The sequence below is a fragment of the Nicotiana attenuata genome, chromosome 10 (assembly GCF_001879085.1).
Source record: "Nicotiana attenuata strain UT chromosome 10, NIATTr2, whole genome shotgun sequence".
NCBI classification, from domain to species: Eukaryota; Viridiplantae; Streptophyta; class Magnoliopsida; order Solanales; family Solanaceae; genus Nicotiana; species Nicotiana attenuata.
This window is the reverse complement of record NC_031998.1, coordinates 34,951,603-34,971,512: the sequence shown is the minus strand read 5'-3', so window position 1 is coordinate 34,971,512 and position 19,910 is coordinate 34,951,603. Positions and strand designations below refer to the sequence as shown.

The 19,910-nt window shown below is 40.7% G+C and overlaps 1 protein-coding gene across 1 annotated transcript; it reads left to right on the top strand.

Moving 5' to 3' along the window:
* On the top strand, nucleotides 1,107–1,526 carry LOC109233903 (RNA-directed DNA polymerase homolog; the record flags this gene model as incomplete). The annotated part of the gene is made up of 1 exon (XM_019399754.1): nucleotides 1,107–1,526. A coding segment is annotated over exon 1 (420 nt), but the record flags the coding sequence as incomplete, so codon positions are not given.

Sequence of the window (19,910 nt, the reverse complement as noted above, 5' to 3'; positions counted from 1 at the left end):
ATCAGTGCACCACCGCTTCAGAGTTTCCAGGGTCGTCAGCCCCAGCAGCCGAGGGCTTATTTTACTTATGGCGACACGAGGCACATTGCTAGGTATTGCCCTCGAGCTTCGAGCAGTTCTCTGCATCAGGGTTCCCGTGCTAGGCACCAGGTGTTCCACAGGCCGCCCACCCAGCTAGAGGTGGGGGTAGAGGTTCTAGAGGTGGAGGTAGAGGTGCTAGAGGTGGAGCTCAGACCGCTAGAGGTGGAGGCCAGCCAGCTGCAGGCCGTCCCAGAGAGGTAGATCAGAGTGGTGGGGCCCAGCCCCGATGTTATGCTCTTCCAGCCAGACTTGAGGCTGAGGCTTCCGATGCAGTTATCACAGGTACTGTTCTAGTTTGTGATAGAGATGCTTCAGTGTTATTTGATCCAGGGTCTATGTACTCGTATGTGTCATCTTACTTTGCACCGTATCTGGTCATGCCTAGTGATTCTTTGAGTGCTCCTGTTTATGTGTCTACACCGGTGGGTGATTCTATTGTGGTAGATCGAGTCCATCATTCTTGTATTGTGGTGATTGGGGGTCTTGAGACTCGTGTAGATTTGTTGCTTCTGGACATGGTTGATTTTGATGTTATATTGGGGATGGACTGGTTATCACCTTACCATGCTATCTTGGACTGTCATGCCAAGACGGTGACCTTAGCCTTACCGGGTTTGCCTCGTTTAGAGTGGAGAGGGACTCGTGGTCATTCTACTCGTAGTGTCATTTCTTATGTGAAGGCTCGACGTATGGTCGAAAACCGGTGTTTGGCCTATTTGGCTTATGTTCGCGACTCTAGTGCTGAGGTCCCTCCTATTGATTCTGTGCTCGTTGTTCGGGAGTTTCCTGCGGTATTTCCTTCAGACCTGCCGGGTATGCCACCCGATAGGGATATTGATTTCTGCATTGATTTGGCTCCGGGCACTCAGCCCATTTCTATCCCGCCGTATCGTATGGCCCCGCCTGAGTAAAAAGAGTTGAAGGAGCAATTGCAAGACTTGCTCGAGAAGGGTTTCATTAGACCCAGTGTTTCGCCTTAGGGTGCGCCAGTGTTGTTTGTTAAAAAGAAGGATGGGTCAATGAGAATGTGTATTGATTACCGGCAACTGAACAAGGTTACAATTAAGAATAAGTATCCGCTGTCGAGGATTGAAGATTTGTTCGATCAGCTTCAGGGTGCCAAGGTATTCTCAAAGATTGACTTGAGATATGGCTACCATCAGTTGAGGATTAGGGCATCCGATGTCCCTAAGACAGCTTTCCGTACTCGGTACGGGCATTATGAGTTCTTGGTGATGTCATTCGGGTTGACAAATGCCCCAGCAGCTTTTATGGATTTGATGAACCGAGTGTTCAGGCCTTATTTGGATTCGTTTGTGATAGTCTTCATTGATGATATATTGATATATTCCCGCAGTCAGGAGGAGCACGAGCAGCACCTTAGAGTGGTTCTTCAGACTTTGAGGGATAGTCAGTTATATGCTAAGTTCTCTAAGTGTGAGTTCTGGTTGAGTTCGGTTGCATTTCTGGGTCATGTTGTATCAGCAGAGGGTATTCAAGTGGATCCGAAGAAGATTGAGGCAATCAAGAACTGTCCTAGACCAGCATCAGCTACAGAGATTCGAAGTTTCTTGGGATTGGCAGGCTACTATCGTCGGTTCGTGGAGGGGTTTTCATCTATTGCAGCTCCGATGACCAGGTTGACCCAGAAGGGTTCCCAGTTCAAATGGTCGGATGAGTGTGAGGCGAGCTTTCAGAAGCTCAAGACAGCTCTGACTATGGCACCGGTGTTGGTTTTGCCCACAGGTTCAGGGCCTTATATAGTTTATTGTGATGCTTCTCGTATTGGAATTGGTGCAGTATTGATGCAGGATGGCAAGGTCATTGCCTATGCTTCGCGACAGTTGAAGATTCATGAGAAGAACTATCCGGTTCATGATTTGGAGTTGGCAGCCATTGTCCACGCATTGAAGATTTGGAGGCATTATCTGTATGGCGTGGCATGTGAGGTGTTCACGGACCACAAGAGTCTTCAGTATTTGTTCAAGCAAAAGGAGTTGAATTTGAGGCAGAGGAGGTGGTTGGAGTTGTTGAAGGACTATGATATCACCATCTTATATCATACGGGGAAGGCCAATGTGGTGGTCGATGCCCTGAGTAGGAAGTCAGCCAGCATGGGCAGTTTAGCTTATATTCTGGTCGGTGAGAGACCGTTTGCTTTGGATGTTCAGGCTTTGGCCAATCAGTTCGTGAGGTTGGATGTTTCTGAGCCCAGCCGTGTGTTAGCTTGCACGGTCGCTCGTTCTTCTTTATTGGAGCGTATCTGAGATCGGCAGTTTGATGATCCCCATTTGTGTGTCCTTAGTGACACGGTGCATCACGGAGGTGCCAAGCAGGTTATCATAGGTGATGATGGAGTTTTGAGATTGCAGGGCCGAGTCTGTGTGCCCAATGTGGATGGTCTTCGAGAGTTAATTTTAGAGGAGGCCCATAGCTCCCAGTACTCTATTCATCCAGGTGCCGCGAAGATGTATCAGGACTTGCGGCAGCATTATTGGTGGCGCAGAATGAAGAAGGATATCGTTGCATATGTGGCTCGGTGTTTGAATTGTCAGCAGGTCAAGTACGAGCATCAGAGGCCCGGTGGTTCATTTCAGAGGATTGAGCTTCCGCAGTGGAAGTGGGAGCGGATCACTATGGACTTCGTTACTGGACTTCCGCAGACTCGGAAGAAGTTCGATGCAGTATGGGTCATTATTGATAGGCTGACCAAGTCGGCACATTTCATTCTTGTGGCAGTCTCATATTCTTCCGAGAGGTTAGCCGAGATCTACATCCGGGAGATTGTTCGTCTTCATGGTGTACCCGTGTCTATCATTTCGGATCGAGGTACGCAGTTTACCTCGCGTTTCTGGAGAGCAGTTAAGCGAGAATTGGGCACACGTGTTGAGTTGAGCACAGCATTTCATCCCCAGACGGACGGGCAGTCTGAGCGGACTATTTAGATTTTGGAGGATATGCTCCGAGCTTGTGTTATTGACTTTGGATGCTCGTGGGATCAGTTTTTGCCTTTAACGAAGTTTGCCTACAACAACAGCTACCAGTCGAGTATCCAGATGGCTCCTTATGAGGCTTTATATGGTAGGCGGTGTCGGTCTCCGGTTGGATGGTTTGAGCCAGGAGAGGCTCGGTTGTTGGGTACGGATCTGGTTCAGGATGCCTTGGACAAGGTCAGGATCATCAGGATAGGCTTCGTTCAGCTCAGTCCAGGCAAAAGAGTTATGTCGACCGCAAGGTTCGAGATTTGGCTTTCATGGTCGATGAGCGAGTATTGCTTCGAGTGTCGCGTATGAAGGGCGTGATGAGATTTGGGAAGAAGGGCAAGCTTAGCCCTAGGTTCATTGGCCCGTTTGAGATTCTTGATCGAGTGGGAGAGGTAGCTTATAGACTTGCATTGCCGCCGAGCTTATCAGTCGTGCATCCAGTGTTTCATGTGTCCATGCTTCGGAGGTATCACGGCAATCCCTCCCACGTGTTAGATTTCAGCACTGTCCAGTTGGACAAGGACTTGTCTTATGAGGAGGAGCCGGTAGCTATTCTAGACCGGCAGGTTCGTCAGTTGAGATCGAAGAGTTTTCCTTCTGTTCGTGTTCAGTGGAGAGGTCAGCCTCCTGAGACATCGACCTGGGATTCCGAGTCTGATATGAGGAGCCGTTATCCCCATCTTTTCCCCGACTCAGGTACTTCCTTCTTATGTCCGTTCGAGGACGAACGGTTGTTTTAGAGGTGGAGAATGTGATGACCCAAAAGGGTCATCACTTGCTTTTAAATTAAATTCTGCATTCCGAGGCCTTAAAATCCTCTTTTCTCTTCACCTCGATTTTCATGCGCAGACCGGGCGTGTAGCCAAAAAGCTGTTATGTGAAAAATCTGTGAAATATTGAAATTTTGACTTAAAATGTATTTAAGTTGACTTCGGTCAACATTTTTGGTAAACGGACCCAGACTCGTGATTTGACGGTCCCGGAGGGTCCGTAGGAAAATATGGGAATTGGGCGTATGCCCGTAATCAAATTCTGAGGTCCCAAGCGCGAGAAATGAATTTTTGAAGAAAATTGTTTTCTGATATTTTTTAAAGGAATTTGAAATAAAATTCGATTAGAACATGATAGTATCGGCCCCGTATTTTGGTTCCGGCTCCCGTTACAGGTCTTTTATATGATTTAAGATGATTCTGTGAAGTTTGGTAAGAAACGGAATTCGTTTGACGGGATTCGGACCTTAAAAGCAAAACTTGATGTTTAAAGAAGTTTTGAGAAATTTCATTGATCTTGAGGTTTAATTCGATGTTCATGATGTTATTTTGGTGATTTGATTACTCGAATAAGTCCGTAGGATGTTTTTGAGGTTGTGTGTATATTTGGTTTGGAGCCCCACGCGCTCGGGTGAGTTTCGGATAGGCGTCGGAGTGTTTTTGGACTTAGGAAATTGCAGAAATCTGCTGTCTGCTGGTGTCCAGATATTTGTGCTATGCGATCGCATAGCTAAGTGTCGCGCCCCCTTTTTCTCGCGAAATCGGGTTTATGACATTCGGAGGGACAACTCATTCCTTTTGGGAACTGGGTTTGAAAAGTCGCCATCTAATGATTAGGGTGCATTAGGACACCAAAAGAATTCGATTTGAATAACTAGAGATAGGGTAAGGGCTTGAAATTATTCTAAGGGGAAGCTGTTAGGCACCCCCTCAGAATCCACTAGTGTGGTTCCCGGCCAGACAATTATTGTGAATTTGGGTACAATTAACATATAAACAAATAAGGCTCAAATAAGAGGGATTTCAGCACATAATGGTTTGAAAGTAAACAAGGTTTGCAAGAGCAATTAGAAAAGCTGATTTAGAAATAAAGAGTTAGAATGCTAAGGAAAAGAAATAAAGAATGAAGGGAGAGGGGTCCTAGGTTTATCAATAATATGGATCACCCCACACAATGTCCGGTAATCACTCCTCAATGAGGGTCTACAAGTGACATTATCGCGTGGTCATCATATCCATATCTACCCATCCCACCCCGTTAAGGTATTTAAAGCGCGGGTTGGTATCAATTACTTAATGCATGCTATTACCCGTCCCAATCCTATCAGTCCCGGAGGCACTTAGGACTATTAATCCTAAAAAGGGAAGGATATTAGGCTTATTTGGAGTTTCAAAGGTAAAATTCTAAGGCGACATACAAAACACATACTGCATATTTGGGGAGACATATAAACATATAAGGCTCAATTATACCTCCTTGCACAGAAAAAAAGGCACATAATAGCATGTCTTGCACGTACTGCTTAGGTCTGATTAGAATTAAATATGAAGGAGTCTAAAGGATTATGGCAGATTGGTTTATAAAATAATTCAGATAAGAAGCTCGAATCAGGACTGCGTGCTGGTTGTAATAATTAACAGAAGCGGATTCAGTTCTTATTATTACTCTAAGGTTTGCCTAAGTGCTCAGACGGGATCCTATAGGCATGGTATCTATTGAACTCAGAAGGCGGTAAGACAGTAAAGCTCAAAAAATGAATTATTTGAAATCATAAAAGTGCATGCTTGTTAACATTGGGGGACTTATATTATCCAAAAGAGATGCGGAATTAACAAATTGATTACAGGCTCTGTAGGTGCTGGTATGTATTATTATTGATTTCTGTCTAGCAATGGGTGAAGCGAATCAGATTCATTTAGAAACTCCTATAGGCATGTTTTCTACACGTTGCTGATTTTATACACTTATAGACGTGGTTTCTAGATGCAGGACTTGTTTTAAAACATGGTATCTAAATGCAGAAATTGAACCTTATAGACATGGTTTCTAGATGCAGAACTTGTTTTAAAACTTATAAACATAGCATCTAAATGCAGAAATTGAACCTTATAGACATAGTTTCTAAATGCAGTTTGAATTATGCAGAATGGCGTTGGAACAATCCTATAGGCATGATTTCTAGGTGGAGTTGAATATGCAAAATTGTAACAATCCTATAGGCATGATTTCTATATATAGTTGAATATGCTGAATTAGAACAGTCCTATAGGCATGATTTCTACCCTTTGCATGCATAGTTACCCCAACCCCATTTCACTAGCCAGCCCTGAGTATTCTTTACAAATTATTACAAACCAGAGTAACAAATACATCAGAAAAATACAAAGAAAATAAGTACAGCCCTAAAAGGCCTGATTCTTGACTTCCTGCCTGAATTATGAGATAGACCAACTCAAAGACCATCGATCCAAAGCCTTTCTCCAATTTGAGTGTGTCAGAGTTCCCTAAGAGCCTCAATGGGACCTCTTTGTGCCCGAGGTAGGCCTAGCGACAAGTTGATTTGGAGAACTTGGAATGCTAACAAGTTAGTAAGGATCATAAAAGATGTTGCAATATTAAAACACATAGTGCGAGAATGTAAAGCGTGTCCTAATTTGGGGACCTCTTTGTGCCCGAGGTAGGCCTAGCGACAAGTTGATTTGGAGAACTTGGAATGCTAAATGCCTCATTTTATTGATAAAAAAGTAGACGAATCCAAAATCGACACTAAATAACAGGAAATACAAGTCGCTAGTGGCCATTGGCCTTATTACATTTCATAAAAAGAAGAAAACTCCTATCTATTTGGTCCCAGAAGGACCTTCCCAAGATTCGGCATCCCTGGCTCCATCGAACAGCTTTCCCAACTCGCGATGTCCCAGCAGCAGGTAGGCTCTGGCTACATGTCCGCCTTTGTTTCCTTCAGCATTCCGACAGTCTTCGAACCTTTTGAGAAACCTTCTTTCCAGCTCCACTTTGCCTCGCTCCAGGTATCCTGGTCGCTTGTTGGCATTGACGGCCATGTCCTTCCATTAACTTTTGATTGGCTTCTTGTATCTCACGTTGCTCATTTTCGCACTCCCGGATTCTCTTGCGTAGTTGGTTGTATTTGACCTGTGCCTCGGCCTTTTCATCTATGATCCTGTGACCTCGAACAAACCCAGGTTAACTCAGACCATTATGATTATCCTCCAACCAACCGGAATAGTAGGGAGTACAACCGGCGTGGTATCTATATGGTTCGATGGTATCTTTCCCCGTGACGATCTTACAGTGCCACATATGCTGAGCTTGGCACTTGTAAGGGCTATCATCATCCTGGAAGTCAGCCCGGAAGTGACTCAGCTTGTCGACCCTGGGTACAACCTGCTTCCTACCAGCTTGCCTCATAACTCGGAGAGGGACGTAAGGGTACGTTCCTCTCAGACCGATTAATATCAGAAAAGGCGCGTCTCGGGATCGGGCGATGAATTCTTCTGTCGGAAACCATTCGAACATCCATTGTACTTGCTCCTCGGTCAAATTATCAAATAGCTTGAACCATCCTTTGGCATCCTCCGGCTGAGCAAACATATCGGGGATATAATTCATTCGCTTTGGGTGATGGAAAGCGATACGATCGTCCCAGTCCCTTCGTTGAATCTCTTGTCGGTATTCACCCTTTTGTAGATGCTCCATGAGCCACAGTTGAAGTAGCAAATTGCAACCCTCGAAGTGACTAGCTCCCCGTTGACACTTTTCTAGGGCTCGGTATATTTCCGCGATGATCATAGGCACAATGCTGAATGGTTGCCCTCCAATTCCTTTCATTAAGGTTTTAGTGACCATGGCTAGTCGGGTGTGGATTCTCGCTTTCTTCATTGGAAACACAATTAGCCCCAGAAAACAGAACATGAATACAAAGACCCTTCGCTGAATATGCCCCAATGAGGTGATGGCAAACTCATCAGGATAGGTACGGTAGGATTTGCTGTGACCGTACCTCTCGTACAAATAATCAAAGGGGATATAGGATTCTTTGAGGCATGTCAGTTCTGGATTCTTCTTCAGACCCATCATTTTGAGGAAACCCCTGCCCTTGAGGTTCTCAGGCATCAATAAACCCGGAGTCTCCCATACCAAACTGGCTAATCCTCATATCTCTTCTAGCAAAGGTGTCATATTAATTTCCCCAAAGCGGAAGACGGACCTTTCACAATCCCAAAATAGAGTAGCAGCTTCTATGATCTTGTTGTTGGGTTGGATTTCCAGGAGGGAGGGTAGATTCCCTAGATATTTTCGGACAAGAGTCTGGTCACTGGAATGAAGATCTTCCACCAGCTTAGCAGTCTCGGGTGGATGTTGGTAACCATGCCGAATCTGGGGATTTCGTGCCTCATTATCTACAAGACAGAAGGGTTAGATCCTCACCGGACTCGACTATTTAACATCAATAATTGGCATAAAAGCATTTAGTTCTCCAAATAAATGCACAGAACGTGATGATGTCCGTTTTGGGTTTAAGGAAACCCAGTGGACTTTGGACAAGGCTACCTTAAAGAGTCATTATGGGGACAACATAACTGACTCGGGTAGGTTTGACCATGATGCATGCACAGATAAACAGAGTAAGGTTTCTATGGGGTTTTAGACTGGTACCCTTGAGCGAACAACTCAAGGGGGAAAGGCACGAAACTGTCGACTACACCGTTGATCGACTGGTTTTACCGCAAATATGCATTTTCTGGATTTAGGGGGTGATAATATCAGAAGAGCGCAACCACTCATTATAAGCGTTGCTATAGGATTTGTTTGGCACGAGTGGAATATGATGTTGAGAATGATTATGCAACAATTAAAGGCATGTTGTCACGTATTTGCACGTTTAAGAAAGTAGTAAATACAACAGTTTCATAATTTAAAGCGGCAATAAAGGAAAGAAACAAAAAGACAAGTCAGTTTTGCAATCGAAAAGGAAATTGAATGCTTAAAAGAAATAAACAAATAATTGCGCGTAAAGAAGCATAAATTCACAATAATAGTCTGAAATGGTAAAAGCCTAAAAAATCTCCAGCAGAGTCGCCCCTTTTTCTCGCGAAATCGGGTTTATGACATTTGGAAGGACAACTCATTCCTTTTGGGAACTGGGTTTGAAGAGTCGCCACCTAATGATTAGGGTGCATTAGGACACCAAAAGAATTCGATTTGAATAACCAGAGATAGGGTAAGGACTTGAAATTATTCTAAGGGGAAGGTGTTAGGCACCCCTCAGAATCCACTAGTGTGGTTCCCGGCCAGACAATTATTGTGAATTTGGGTAAAATTAACATATAAACAAATAAGGCTCAAATAAGAGGGGATTTCAGCACATAATGGTTTGAAAGTAAACAAGGTTTGCAAGAGCAATTAGAAAAGCTGATTTGAAAATAAAGAGTTAAAATGCTAAGGAAAAGAAATAAAGAATGAAGGGAGAGGGGTCCTAGGTTTATTAATAATATGGATCACCCCACACAATGTCCGGTAATCACTCCTCAATGAGGGTCTACAAGTGACATTATCGCGTGGTCATCATATCCATATCTACCCATCCCACCCCGTTAAGGTATTTAAAGCGCGGGTTGGTATCAATTACTTAATGCATGCTATTACCCGTCCCAATCCTATCAGTCCCGGAGGCACTTAGGACTATTAATCCTAAAAAGGGAAGGATATTAGGCTTATTTGGACATATAAGGCTCAATTATACCTCCTTGCACAGAAAAAAAGCACATAATAGCATGTCTTGCACGTACTGCTTAGGTCTGATTAGAATTAAATATGAAGGAGTCTAAACGATTAGGGCAGATTGGTTTATTACATAATTCAGATAAGAAGCCCGAATCAGGACTGCCTGCTGGTTGTAATAATTAACAGAAGCGGATTCAGTTTTTATTATTACTCTAAGGTTTGCCTAAGTGCTCAGACGGGATCCTATAGGCATGGTATCTATTGAACTCAGAAGGTGGTAAGACAGTAAAGCTCAAAAAATGAATTGTTTGAAATCATAAAAGTGCATGCTTGTTAACATTGGGGGACTTAGATTATCCAAAAGAGATGCGGAATTAACAAATTGATTACAGGCTCTGTAGGTGGTGGTATATATTATTACTGATTTTACGTCTAGCAATGGGTGAAGCGAATCAGATTCATTTAGAAACTCCTATAGGCATGTTTTCTACACGTTGCTAATTTTATACACTTATAGACGTGATTTCTAGATGCAGAACTTGTTTTAAAACATGGTATCTAAATGCAGAAATTGAACCTTATAGACATGGTTTCTAGATGCAGAACTTGTTTTAAAACTTATAAACATTGCATCAAAATGCAGAAATTGACCTTATAGACATGGTTTCTAAATGCAGAACTTGTTTTAAAACATGGTATCTAAATGCAGAAATTGAACCTTATAGACATGGTTTCTAAATGCAGTTTGAATTTTGTAGAATGGCGTTGGAACAATCCTATAGGCATGATTTCTAGGCGGAGTTGAATATGCAGAATTAGAACAGTCCTATAGGCATGATTTCTACATGTAGTTGAATATGCAGAATTAGAACAGTCCTATAGGCATGATTTCTACCCTTTGCATGCATAGTTACCCCAACCCTGTTTCACTAGCCAGCCCCGAGTATTCTTTACAAATTATTACAAACCAGAGTAACAAATACATCAGAAAAATACAAAGAAAATAAGTACAACCCTAAAAGGCCTGATTCTTGACTTCCTGCCTGAATTATGAGATAGACCAACTCAAAGACCGTCGATCCAAAGCCTTTCTCCAATTTGAGTGTGTCAGAGTTCCCTAAGAGCCTCAATGGGACTCAGGGCAGTGCTCAACTCCCAAATTGTATTACCAGAATAGGGACAAGTGCAGTGTGGAAGTGCCAGCCCTCAAGTGTCCAAGTTCAGAGGGAGCTCAAAGGGTCCCAAGGCGAGGCTCACAAGAGGGGGGCAGAATTTAAGTCTAAGAGAGAGTGCAAGTGAAGAAACAAAGTTTTAAAGAACTAAGAAAGCACAGAAGAGGGGAAGAGGGGCTGGGAAACAATTACAGGATTGAGGATTTCACACAAAGGGTTCCAGGGATTGGGGATTGCAAAGAGCCTATGTACTTAGGAATTAGCTAATTCTGGGCATACACAGCAATAGAGAGTGTTGTTATGCTTGCGAAATCAACAAGAATACACAACATATGATGGTGACATAGAGGTTATGATTCCAGGGGAATCAAGTTTGAATCATAGACAGTAATACTTAATACTGTCATGCCTCAAACAAACCATTAGCATCAAACACATTTAGGATGCATAGTAGGTGCAGAACAGGCAAAAGGAAATTGCAACATGCTAAAATAAGTACTGAACTAAACACAAGCAGTAGGCAGACAAGAGGGTAAAAGTATTAAATAAACACATTGTTGTGATTGCTGAAAATCTTAATCAGGACATACCAGTTTCAAAGAGCAAAATACAGTAAAAGCAAGTAGCAGGGCTCGAGAACAGGCCACAATAGAAGTAACAAGAGAGAATACTTTTGAGTGTGAGTGTGAGTTCAGAAACTAAGAGTGTTCGTGTCTGTTTGTTAATGGAAAAGCCGGGTATTTATAGTTTGAAAATAGGTAGAAAGTAAGGCAAGAAAATAATTATGGAACCGTGTATCAATTAAAAATCAATCAGTATCAAAGACTTCCTTTAATCAAGGGGTTAAAACCAAACGGTAGTGGACAGAAAACTTTTAAGGAAAGAAATCAAGTAAGCATCTTGTGCAAAGTAGACAATTAGGGGTAAATACATAAGGGTTTAATTAAGGGAAGAATCTTTGAAAGACTCGGTTAACCAAATAAGGTAAGAAAACAAAGTAAAGCTACAGAATATAGGGGCAATCAGTGCATAGTAAATCAAGGAGTCAGGGATTCGAAATTACTGATTCATGAATAAACAAATAAACCAAGTCAGAAATAGGAGAATCGAAAGGCTAAGGAAAGCTTTAAAATGAACCCAAGAAACAGGGAAATCAGTAAACAAGGAAAGAATCAATCACACTTACACGAGGAGGTCCGAAATCAGTCCACAATTAAGGGTTATTTTGAGAGGGAAATTTAGCCTATAAAGAGTGCATAAACATTAAGCACGCAAGGTTGAATCCATGGCAAAGAGAAGTGTCATGCAATCACAAAAACACTAAGTAGTGGACTATAGGAACATGGTAGTCACCTCAGTAACAGAGAAGTGGGAGTATCCAATAGCATGCAAAAGGGGTCAAGTAAAAGATCTTATAGAGTTTAGTAGGAAGTCAGAATCATACAAAGAAACAAAAGTTGAAACAAAGATTTCGAAACTCAGTCGAGCAGTAGATAAAACAACTTCAGAAACTCGAATAGGTCCAAAGAAATTAGGGTTTTGAAACCAAACAAGTTCAGAGATGAGGAACAAGCAAATCACATAGCAAATAGTCTCAAAACTCGAATGAACCCCCAAATTTTAGGGTTTCTACCATCAATCGAGTATAGAGATGAAAGACAAGAGAATCAGGCAAAAATATCAACAAAGCAAATAAAATCGGAAACCTTAAGAAAGAACTAAGACTTTAACATGCACACTCCAGTAGAAGAACAACATAAAGGAACACAGTAGAACATGCTAAAGATCAGAGAAACTTCTAAATAACTTAACAAAACCCTAAATCGGAAAAGATAAAGGTTCTGAAGGTAAAGTTTTGAAAGAAACTTTGAGAAAACATTTAAAAGCTTAGAGAAAACATAGATCTACAACGGATCTAAAAGAATCAGAAGAACCTCGAAGGTTAGGGTTTCAGAAGAACCCAAATGGTGAGAAAGGCTTGGAAGGTCATTGATCTGAGCAAGAAAAGCCAAGAGTCAAGCTTGAATAGCCATGGCTGGCCGGAACAAGGTCAAAGATGGCCGGAAACAGCCATAGAACTGAAAGCATCCGAGGTCTGGACCAAGCTTCTTCAAAGTATGATCTTGAAACCATAATAATCGAGCATGTAGGAGTCACAGGAGGCAGATACAGGCCTTTAATGGCTTTAGAAGCCATTGATTCAGGCGCATTCAGGCGATTTTAGGGTGGTGTTAGAAGGCGGCGGCTAGGTTTGAGAGAGAATTTGGGAGAATGGGGGGATTTAAGGGCGGCTACCGATGAGAAGTGATTAGGGTTTGGGGGGTAATGGGGAATTAAAAAGGAAATGTTAAAAGGTGGCCGTTGATCATTTGATCAACGGTTTGGATTGAATGGGGATCCGGGCGGGTTATTTTAAAAGGGTCGTAGGTCGGGTAGATTAGGATTTGGGCTGGATAATTGGGTTTTAGGATTGAGTCTAATTGGGGTGCCAAATCAGGTTAAAAATTGAAATGAAAATGGGCTAATATTTAAATAGCCATTTTTCCCTTGTTTATTTTATAAAAATAGTAGAATATTTTCTGAAAATAAATTAAAGGTACTGAAATGATTAATAATACGTAATTATCAAATTAAAAATATTGGAGTCAATTTTATAATTATAAACACAATTAAACCTTAAAAGAGGCTAATATTGCAATTATACGCAATTAGCTTTTAAAATACTAAATAAATTTGTAAAAAATGCGCAAAAATTATGTTAGCTATATTTTAGTGTAAATATGAGAATACAATAAATGAATTACCAAAATGATAATTTTGGGAATAATTACTGGGTTTTTCTTGATAAAATAAGGCAATAAATTGATTCAAAAAATCTTTTCAAAATTAGGAAAAATAATAAAACATTGGGACATACTTATATATGCATATACATGCTATTTTGAAGGTATTTTGCATATAAAAAAATAGGGGGAAATTGGGTATCAACAATAAGTCCGCGATCGCATAGTGTAAACTTCAGCGGTTCTGTTTTGTTCTATGCGATCGCATAGTACCTTCCGCGATCGCGTAGAGTTAAACCTGAGAGGTCCATTTTTGTTCTATGCGATCGCACTGTTTCCTCCACGATCGCAATGTGTTAGCCCCCAGCCTTCATTTTGTTCTATGCGATCGCATGGTATTGTCTGCGATCGCAGTGCTCAGCCTCATTTACTCTATGCGATCGCATCCCTTGGTCCGCGATCGCGTAGTCCAAATCTTCCCAGTTATTTTAAATGTTCAAAAACAGTATCATTACGGGACTTAAACCAAATTTCATAACTTCTTCTTCTCCACACCTCTTGGAGCGATTTTTGATGAGCTTCTTCACCATAACCTCTTAGGTAAGTAATCTTTGACTTGTTTCCTTCCATTTTTATCATCAACCATTAGATATTTAGGCTTAAAACATGAAATTGAGGGTAGAAAATTGGGAATTTGGGTAGAGTTAGGGCTTTTTGATTATTTGGGAGTTTGACCTCGTTTTGGGGTCGGATTTCAAAACAGATTATATATTCGGGCTCGTGGGTGAATGGGTGATCGGGTTTTGGTCCGAACCTCGTGTTTTGACCAAGCGGGCCCGGGGTCAATTTTTGGGTTTTTTGGAAAGAATGATTAAAAAAAGTTATAATTAAGCATTGGAATTGGATTGTTTAGCATTTTTTGATGTTATTAAGTCGATTATGTATAGATACGATTGTGTTGGAGCCAAATTCGAAAGGAAAGGCGGTATTTGAGGATTGAGTTGGCCGTGGAAGTTCGAGGTAAGTGTCCGGTCTAACCTTAGCTTGAGGGATTAGGAGTTGTGTCATATTTTCTAATTGCTTCTTGTCGGGTATGACGTATAGGCATGGTGACGAGTATCTATACGTTGGTGTGAGCACGTAATTTTTGCCCTAAGCAAATTAATTCCAAAAGTTTCAAATAATTGATTTCTTTATTATTTTACAATTTTTGTGAATTTTTGTGTGAATTTTGGTGTTAATTGGTTGCATTTTAATATGAAAATACAGGAAAATACGCACATGCATTTAGGGATTTTTATTTTTAAAAATTTAGTATTAATTAGTTATTAATTAGATTTAGAATAAAGTTTAAAGAAAACTTGCAAAAAATAGGCTGTTGCGCTCTTAATTGTTAATTGTTGCGTTTTATTTCTAAATAGAGTTTTTTAAGTAATTTTAGGAAGTTTAAATAGCTTAATTGAGTCTTTGTTTTGTTCTAGCATTTTTATAAAACTAGAAAAAAAAAAAATAAATACTAAAATACCAAAATAAATAAATAAATAAATAGAATACAAAAGCAAGAAAACAAAATCAAAAAAAAGGAATTTGGGCTAAATTCACCCCAGCCCAAATCAAAGCCTAAAATTTGCACACTTGAAACCTGTCCAAAACTAGCCCAACTGCCCGGTCCAAAAGCTCTTAAAACGACGTAGTATAGGGGAGAAACTACGTTGTTTTGAAATAATGTTAGACCAATTAATCGTGGCCCTCCGTTCCCCATCATCTAACGGTCCTCATTAGTCCAAGGGGTTTAATAAAAGTGTCCGAAAAATTGTATGAACTCAAGAACACTTATCATCTTCCTCGTACAACTGTAACACCACCACCGTACCCCACCGTACCTCACCGTACCCCGCCGTATCTCCACCCTCTTGCCACCGTCCGCCGCCGGTCGGAAATCGCCGCCGGCGGCGGCGAAGCTCCAAATCGCTCAAAAATTACACCCCTCAATCCTCTCATCCTCCTCTTTCCAACCCCCAACCTAGTTTCCCTCAAATCGTAACCAAAATGCTCGAATATTAGATCGAAATTTTCGGCCAGGATACCACCTTTACCAAACCCCACCAAATTTACACCATAAGACCACCACGACCTCCTCTATCAAACCCCCAAGGCCCTGATCCTCAAAAATGGCCGGAACTTCTCGAATATGGATTCAAAGTTTCCGGACAAAACCCTAATTGCCCCAAACCTCTCCAAATTAATACTACGCGATCCTTTCGTCTTCCTCATGAGGAATTCAGTGTCAGTGGTGGTCGAATGTCACCGGATTGGTTCAAACGTCAGATCGGAGAGTGGCAGAGTCTCGAGCGTCAGTTAAGTTTGGTTCTCCTTTCTTTATTTTGTTTAGTTTGTTTCTTGTTCTCATACTTGTTAAACCTCTACTCCGATACGCATTTAATTTCCGTTAATGTTTGTTTTGATTTTGTGCCTGGTTATTAGTCTGTTGTGATCTTGGTTAGCTATGTGTTAGTGTGATTTCATCAGAATAAAATTTATTAAGTAAGATTTCCTATCTTTTAGTTTTCTATTAGGGTTCTCAGTTCTTTCTTGTTTCATGTTATTANAATAGGTTCGAAACCAACAAGTTCAGAGATGAGGAACAAGCAAATCACATAGCAAATAGTCTCAAAACTCGAATGAACCCCAATTTAGGGTTCTACCATCAATCGAGTATAGGGATGAAAGACAAAAGAATCAGGCAAAAATATCAACAAAGAAAAATAAAATCAGAAACCTTAAGAAAGAATTAAGATTTTAACATGCACACTCCAGTAGAAGAACAACATAAAGAAACACAGTAGAACATGCTAAAGATTAGAGAAACTTCTAAATAACTTAACAAAACCCTAAATCGGAAAAGATAAAGGTTCTGAAGGTAAAGTTTTGAAAGAAACTTTGAGAAAACGTTTAAAAGCTTAGAGAAAACGCAGATCTACAACGGATCTAAAAGAATCAGAAGAACCTCGAAGGTTAGGGTTTCAGAAGAACCTAGATGGTGAGAAAGGCTTGGAAGGTCATTGATCTGAGCAGGAAAAGCCAAGAGTCAGGCTTGAATAGCCATGGCTGGCCGGAACAAGGTCAAAGATGGCCGGAAACAGCCATAGAACTGAAAGCATCCGAGGTCTGGACCAAGCTTGAGTCTTGGCTTTTCTTGAAACCATAATAATCGAGCATGTAGGAGTCACAGGAGGCAAATACAGGCCTTTAATGGCTTTGGAAGCCATTGATTCAGGCGATTTTAGGGTGGTGTTAGAAGGCGGCGGCTAGGTTTGAGAGAGAGTTTGGGAGAAAGGGGGAATTAAGGGCGGCTATCGGTGAGAAGTGATTAGGGTTTGGGGGGTAATGGGGAATTAAGAAGAAATTAGGTTAAAAGGTGGCCGTTGATCATTTTGATTAACGGCCTGGATTGAATGGGGATCCGGGCTGGTTATTTCAAAAGGTTCGTGGGTCGGGTATATTAGGATTTGGGCTGGGTAACTGGGTTTTAGGATTGGGTCTAATTGGGGTGCCAAATCAGGCTAAAAGTTGAAATGAAAATGGGCTAATATTTAAATAGCCATTTTCCCTTGTTTATTTTATAAAAATAGTAAAATAATTTCTAAAAATAAATTAAAGGTACTGAAATGATTAGTAATACATAATTATCAAATTAAAAATACTGGAGTCAATTTTATAATTATAAACACAATTAAACCTTAAAAGAGGCTAATATTGCAATTATATGCAATTAGCTTTTAAAATACTAAATAAATTTGTAAAAAATGCGCAAAAATTATGTTAGCTATATTTTAGTGTAAATATGAGAATCCAATAAATGAATAACCAAAATGATAATTTTGGAAATAATTATTGAGTTTTTCTTGATAAAATAAGGCAATAAATTGATTTAAAAATCTTTTAAAAATTAGGGAAAATAATAAAACATTGGGACATACTTATATATGCATATACATGCTATTTTGAAGGTATTTTGCATATTAAAAAAATATAGGGAAAAATTGGGTATCAACACCTTTCTCACTAAACAAATCGGTTAAATAACCTTGTTTTAACAAATGCTCTATTTCACCTTGTAGCAATATGCAATCTGCTGTTTTATGTCTGTGCTCGTTATGAAACTCGCACCAGAAATCTGGATTTCTTCTGCTAGGGTTCGACCTCATTTCTTTTGGCCACTGCACCTTATCTCCCATACTTCTTAAAACAGCTACCAACTCAGAAGTGCTAACATTGAAACTGTAATCACCAATCTTTGCCTTCGTATTAACACTGCTATCCCGCGTATCTCGCTCTTTCCCAAACTTGGATGATGAACCCGCATCTCTGTCTCTTGATCTAGAACCGTACCTCGAATTTTCTTGTTTAGAACGTGAATCCGGTCCTGCTGGTCCCATGTAAGGTCCGTACCTGTTCTTACCGCACCTTTTTCAGTTTCTGGTCGCCTCCAACTTGTTCTTTCATCTCCCCGTGACTGAGTGATAGTGTCTTCCTCTATCGCAGCTTCGTACTATACCTGTTGTAAACATCATTCCAAGTTGTAGCAGGGAATTCTCGTAAGCTTTCTTTGAGCCTCCTCGTGGCTTCTGAGCTTTTTTCATTTAAGTTACTTGCAAACGCCATGGCCGCCCAGTTATCAGGTACACGCGGTAACATCATTCTTTCACGCTGAAATTTATCCACAAATTCCCTGAGTAGTTCTGTATCTTCATGTTTTATTTTGAAGATGTGTTCCATCCTCTTTTAAACTTTTTGGGTTCTCGAGTGTGCTTTCATAAATAAATCTGCAAGCTCAACAAAAGAATCAATAGAATTTTCCGGTAAAAGAGAATACCATGTTAGTGCTCCTTTTGTGAGTGTTTCGCCAAATTTTTTGACCAACACCGACTCAATTTCTTGCTTGGTTAAATCATTGCCTTTTACGCCAGTTGTAAACGCAGTTACATGATCTTGTGGGTCAGTTGTTCCATCATACTTCGGAATATCGGGCATCTTAAACTTTTTTTGAATCGGCAAGGGGGCGGCACTTGGCTTCTAGGGCTGTTGTGAATATTTGTCAATATCCCCTCCTTTAATCACGGGTGGCACACCAGGTATTTGTTTTATGCGATCATTCTGCTCCTTGATCTGCTTCTGCAAAGTTAGTACTAAACTTTTTAAATCAGAATTATTTAGGGTACCTGACCTTCCATCGCAAGATTCGCTGGGAGTTCCTCCGCTGCCTGAATTAGCAAGTCCCGAGCATGGGTTTTCAGTGGTTGCAGTGTTGTTTGGAGGTGGAGTTGGTGGTACAGTTGGCAATCCACTAACGAAAGCTTCAAAGGCATTGTTGACGTGTTCTGCAATTAGCTATTTTAATGCGTCTTCAGCAGTTTGATCGTCCCCTTGTTCATTTTTCGTATGTGATGTTTATCTTTGAGGTGACCCCTCTCGGGAGTGTTGGGGAGAATGTTGGGGTGAAGGGATTGGAGTTCCACCCTCTTGTTGATTCTGTTGGTTCTGTTGGTTGTTGTCATTGGCAGTCGACATGGTTGTTTGACAGAAAAATGAATTTGAAAAGTGAAAAGATTATCAGATTCCTAGTAACGGAACCAATTTGTTTAACCAAAAATATATCTTTCGGTCAAAGATTAATTTTAGAAGAAAGCAGGCTTCTGATAACCAAGTTTTGCCTCACTTTCTCAGTGGTGTCAAAGGAAAATAACAAGAATAAATAAGAAAATAATTGATTGCAAAGTCAATATAGTGAATTTCGAGAAAAGCAGAAAAGTAAATGAATATATTCCAATATTGTCTCAGATGTCCTTACAAGTGAAATTCTCTCCTCTTATATAGAGGTTTACACATATAACGTTTCCTTCCATTTATGGCTAAATCATTACGAGCTTTAATGGTATTAATGATCCGTTATAATTGGTAATCGTAACTGTCCACGAGAATTTCGTAACGATTCTGATTTCCCTCCTCATTAATTGAAGGTTCATGAATCTTCCCTCTTTACTGTCTTGATTCAGTCTTTGCCAGTGGAACTTTTGCTTGCATTGTATTATTTGGTCTACGTACCGGAACTGATAACATTCGAGATTATGCAGGATTATACACGAAAGATCCTTTTTTGGCTCTCTCTTTAGCCCTATGTTGTTAGGCTCGGTACTCTCTCGTGGGTGTTTCCCTCCCGTGCCTTTTCTTATTCTATCAAATAAGACTGCCGCGTGTTGCTATATTATTGCTTTTACGTGTTATGATATGTCAGCAGTTTAATATTTCACGTGTAGCTTTTTTCACCACCAATACACTTAATATTATAAGGTTACTTTTGTAAACCGACATTG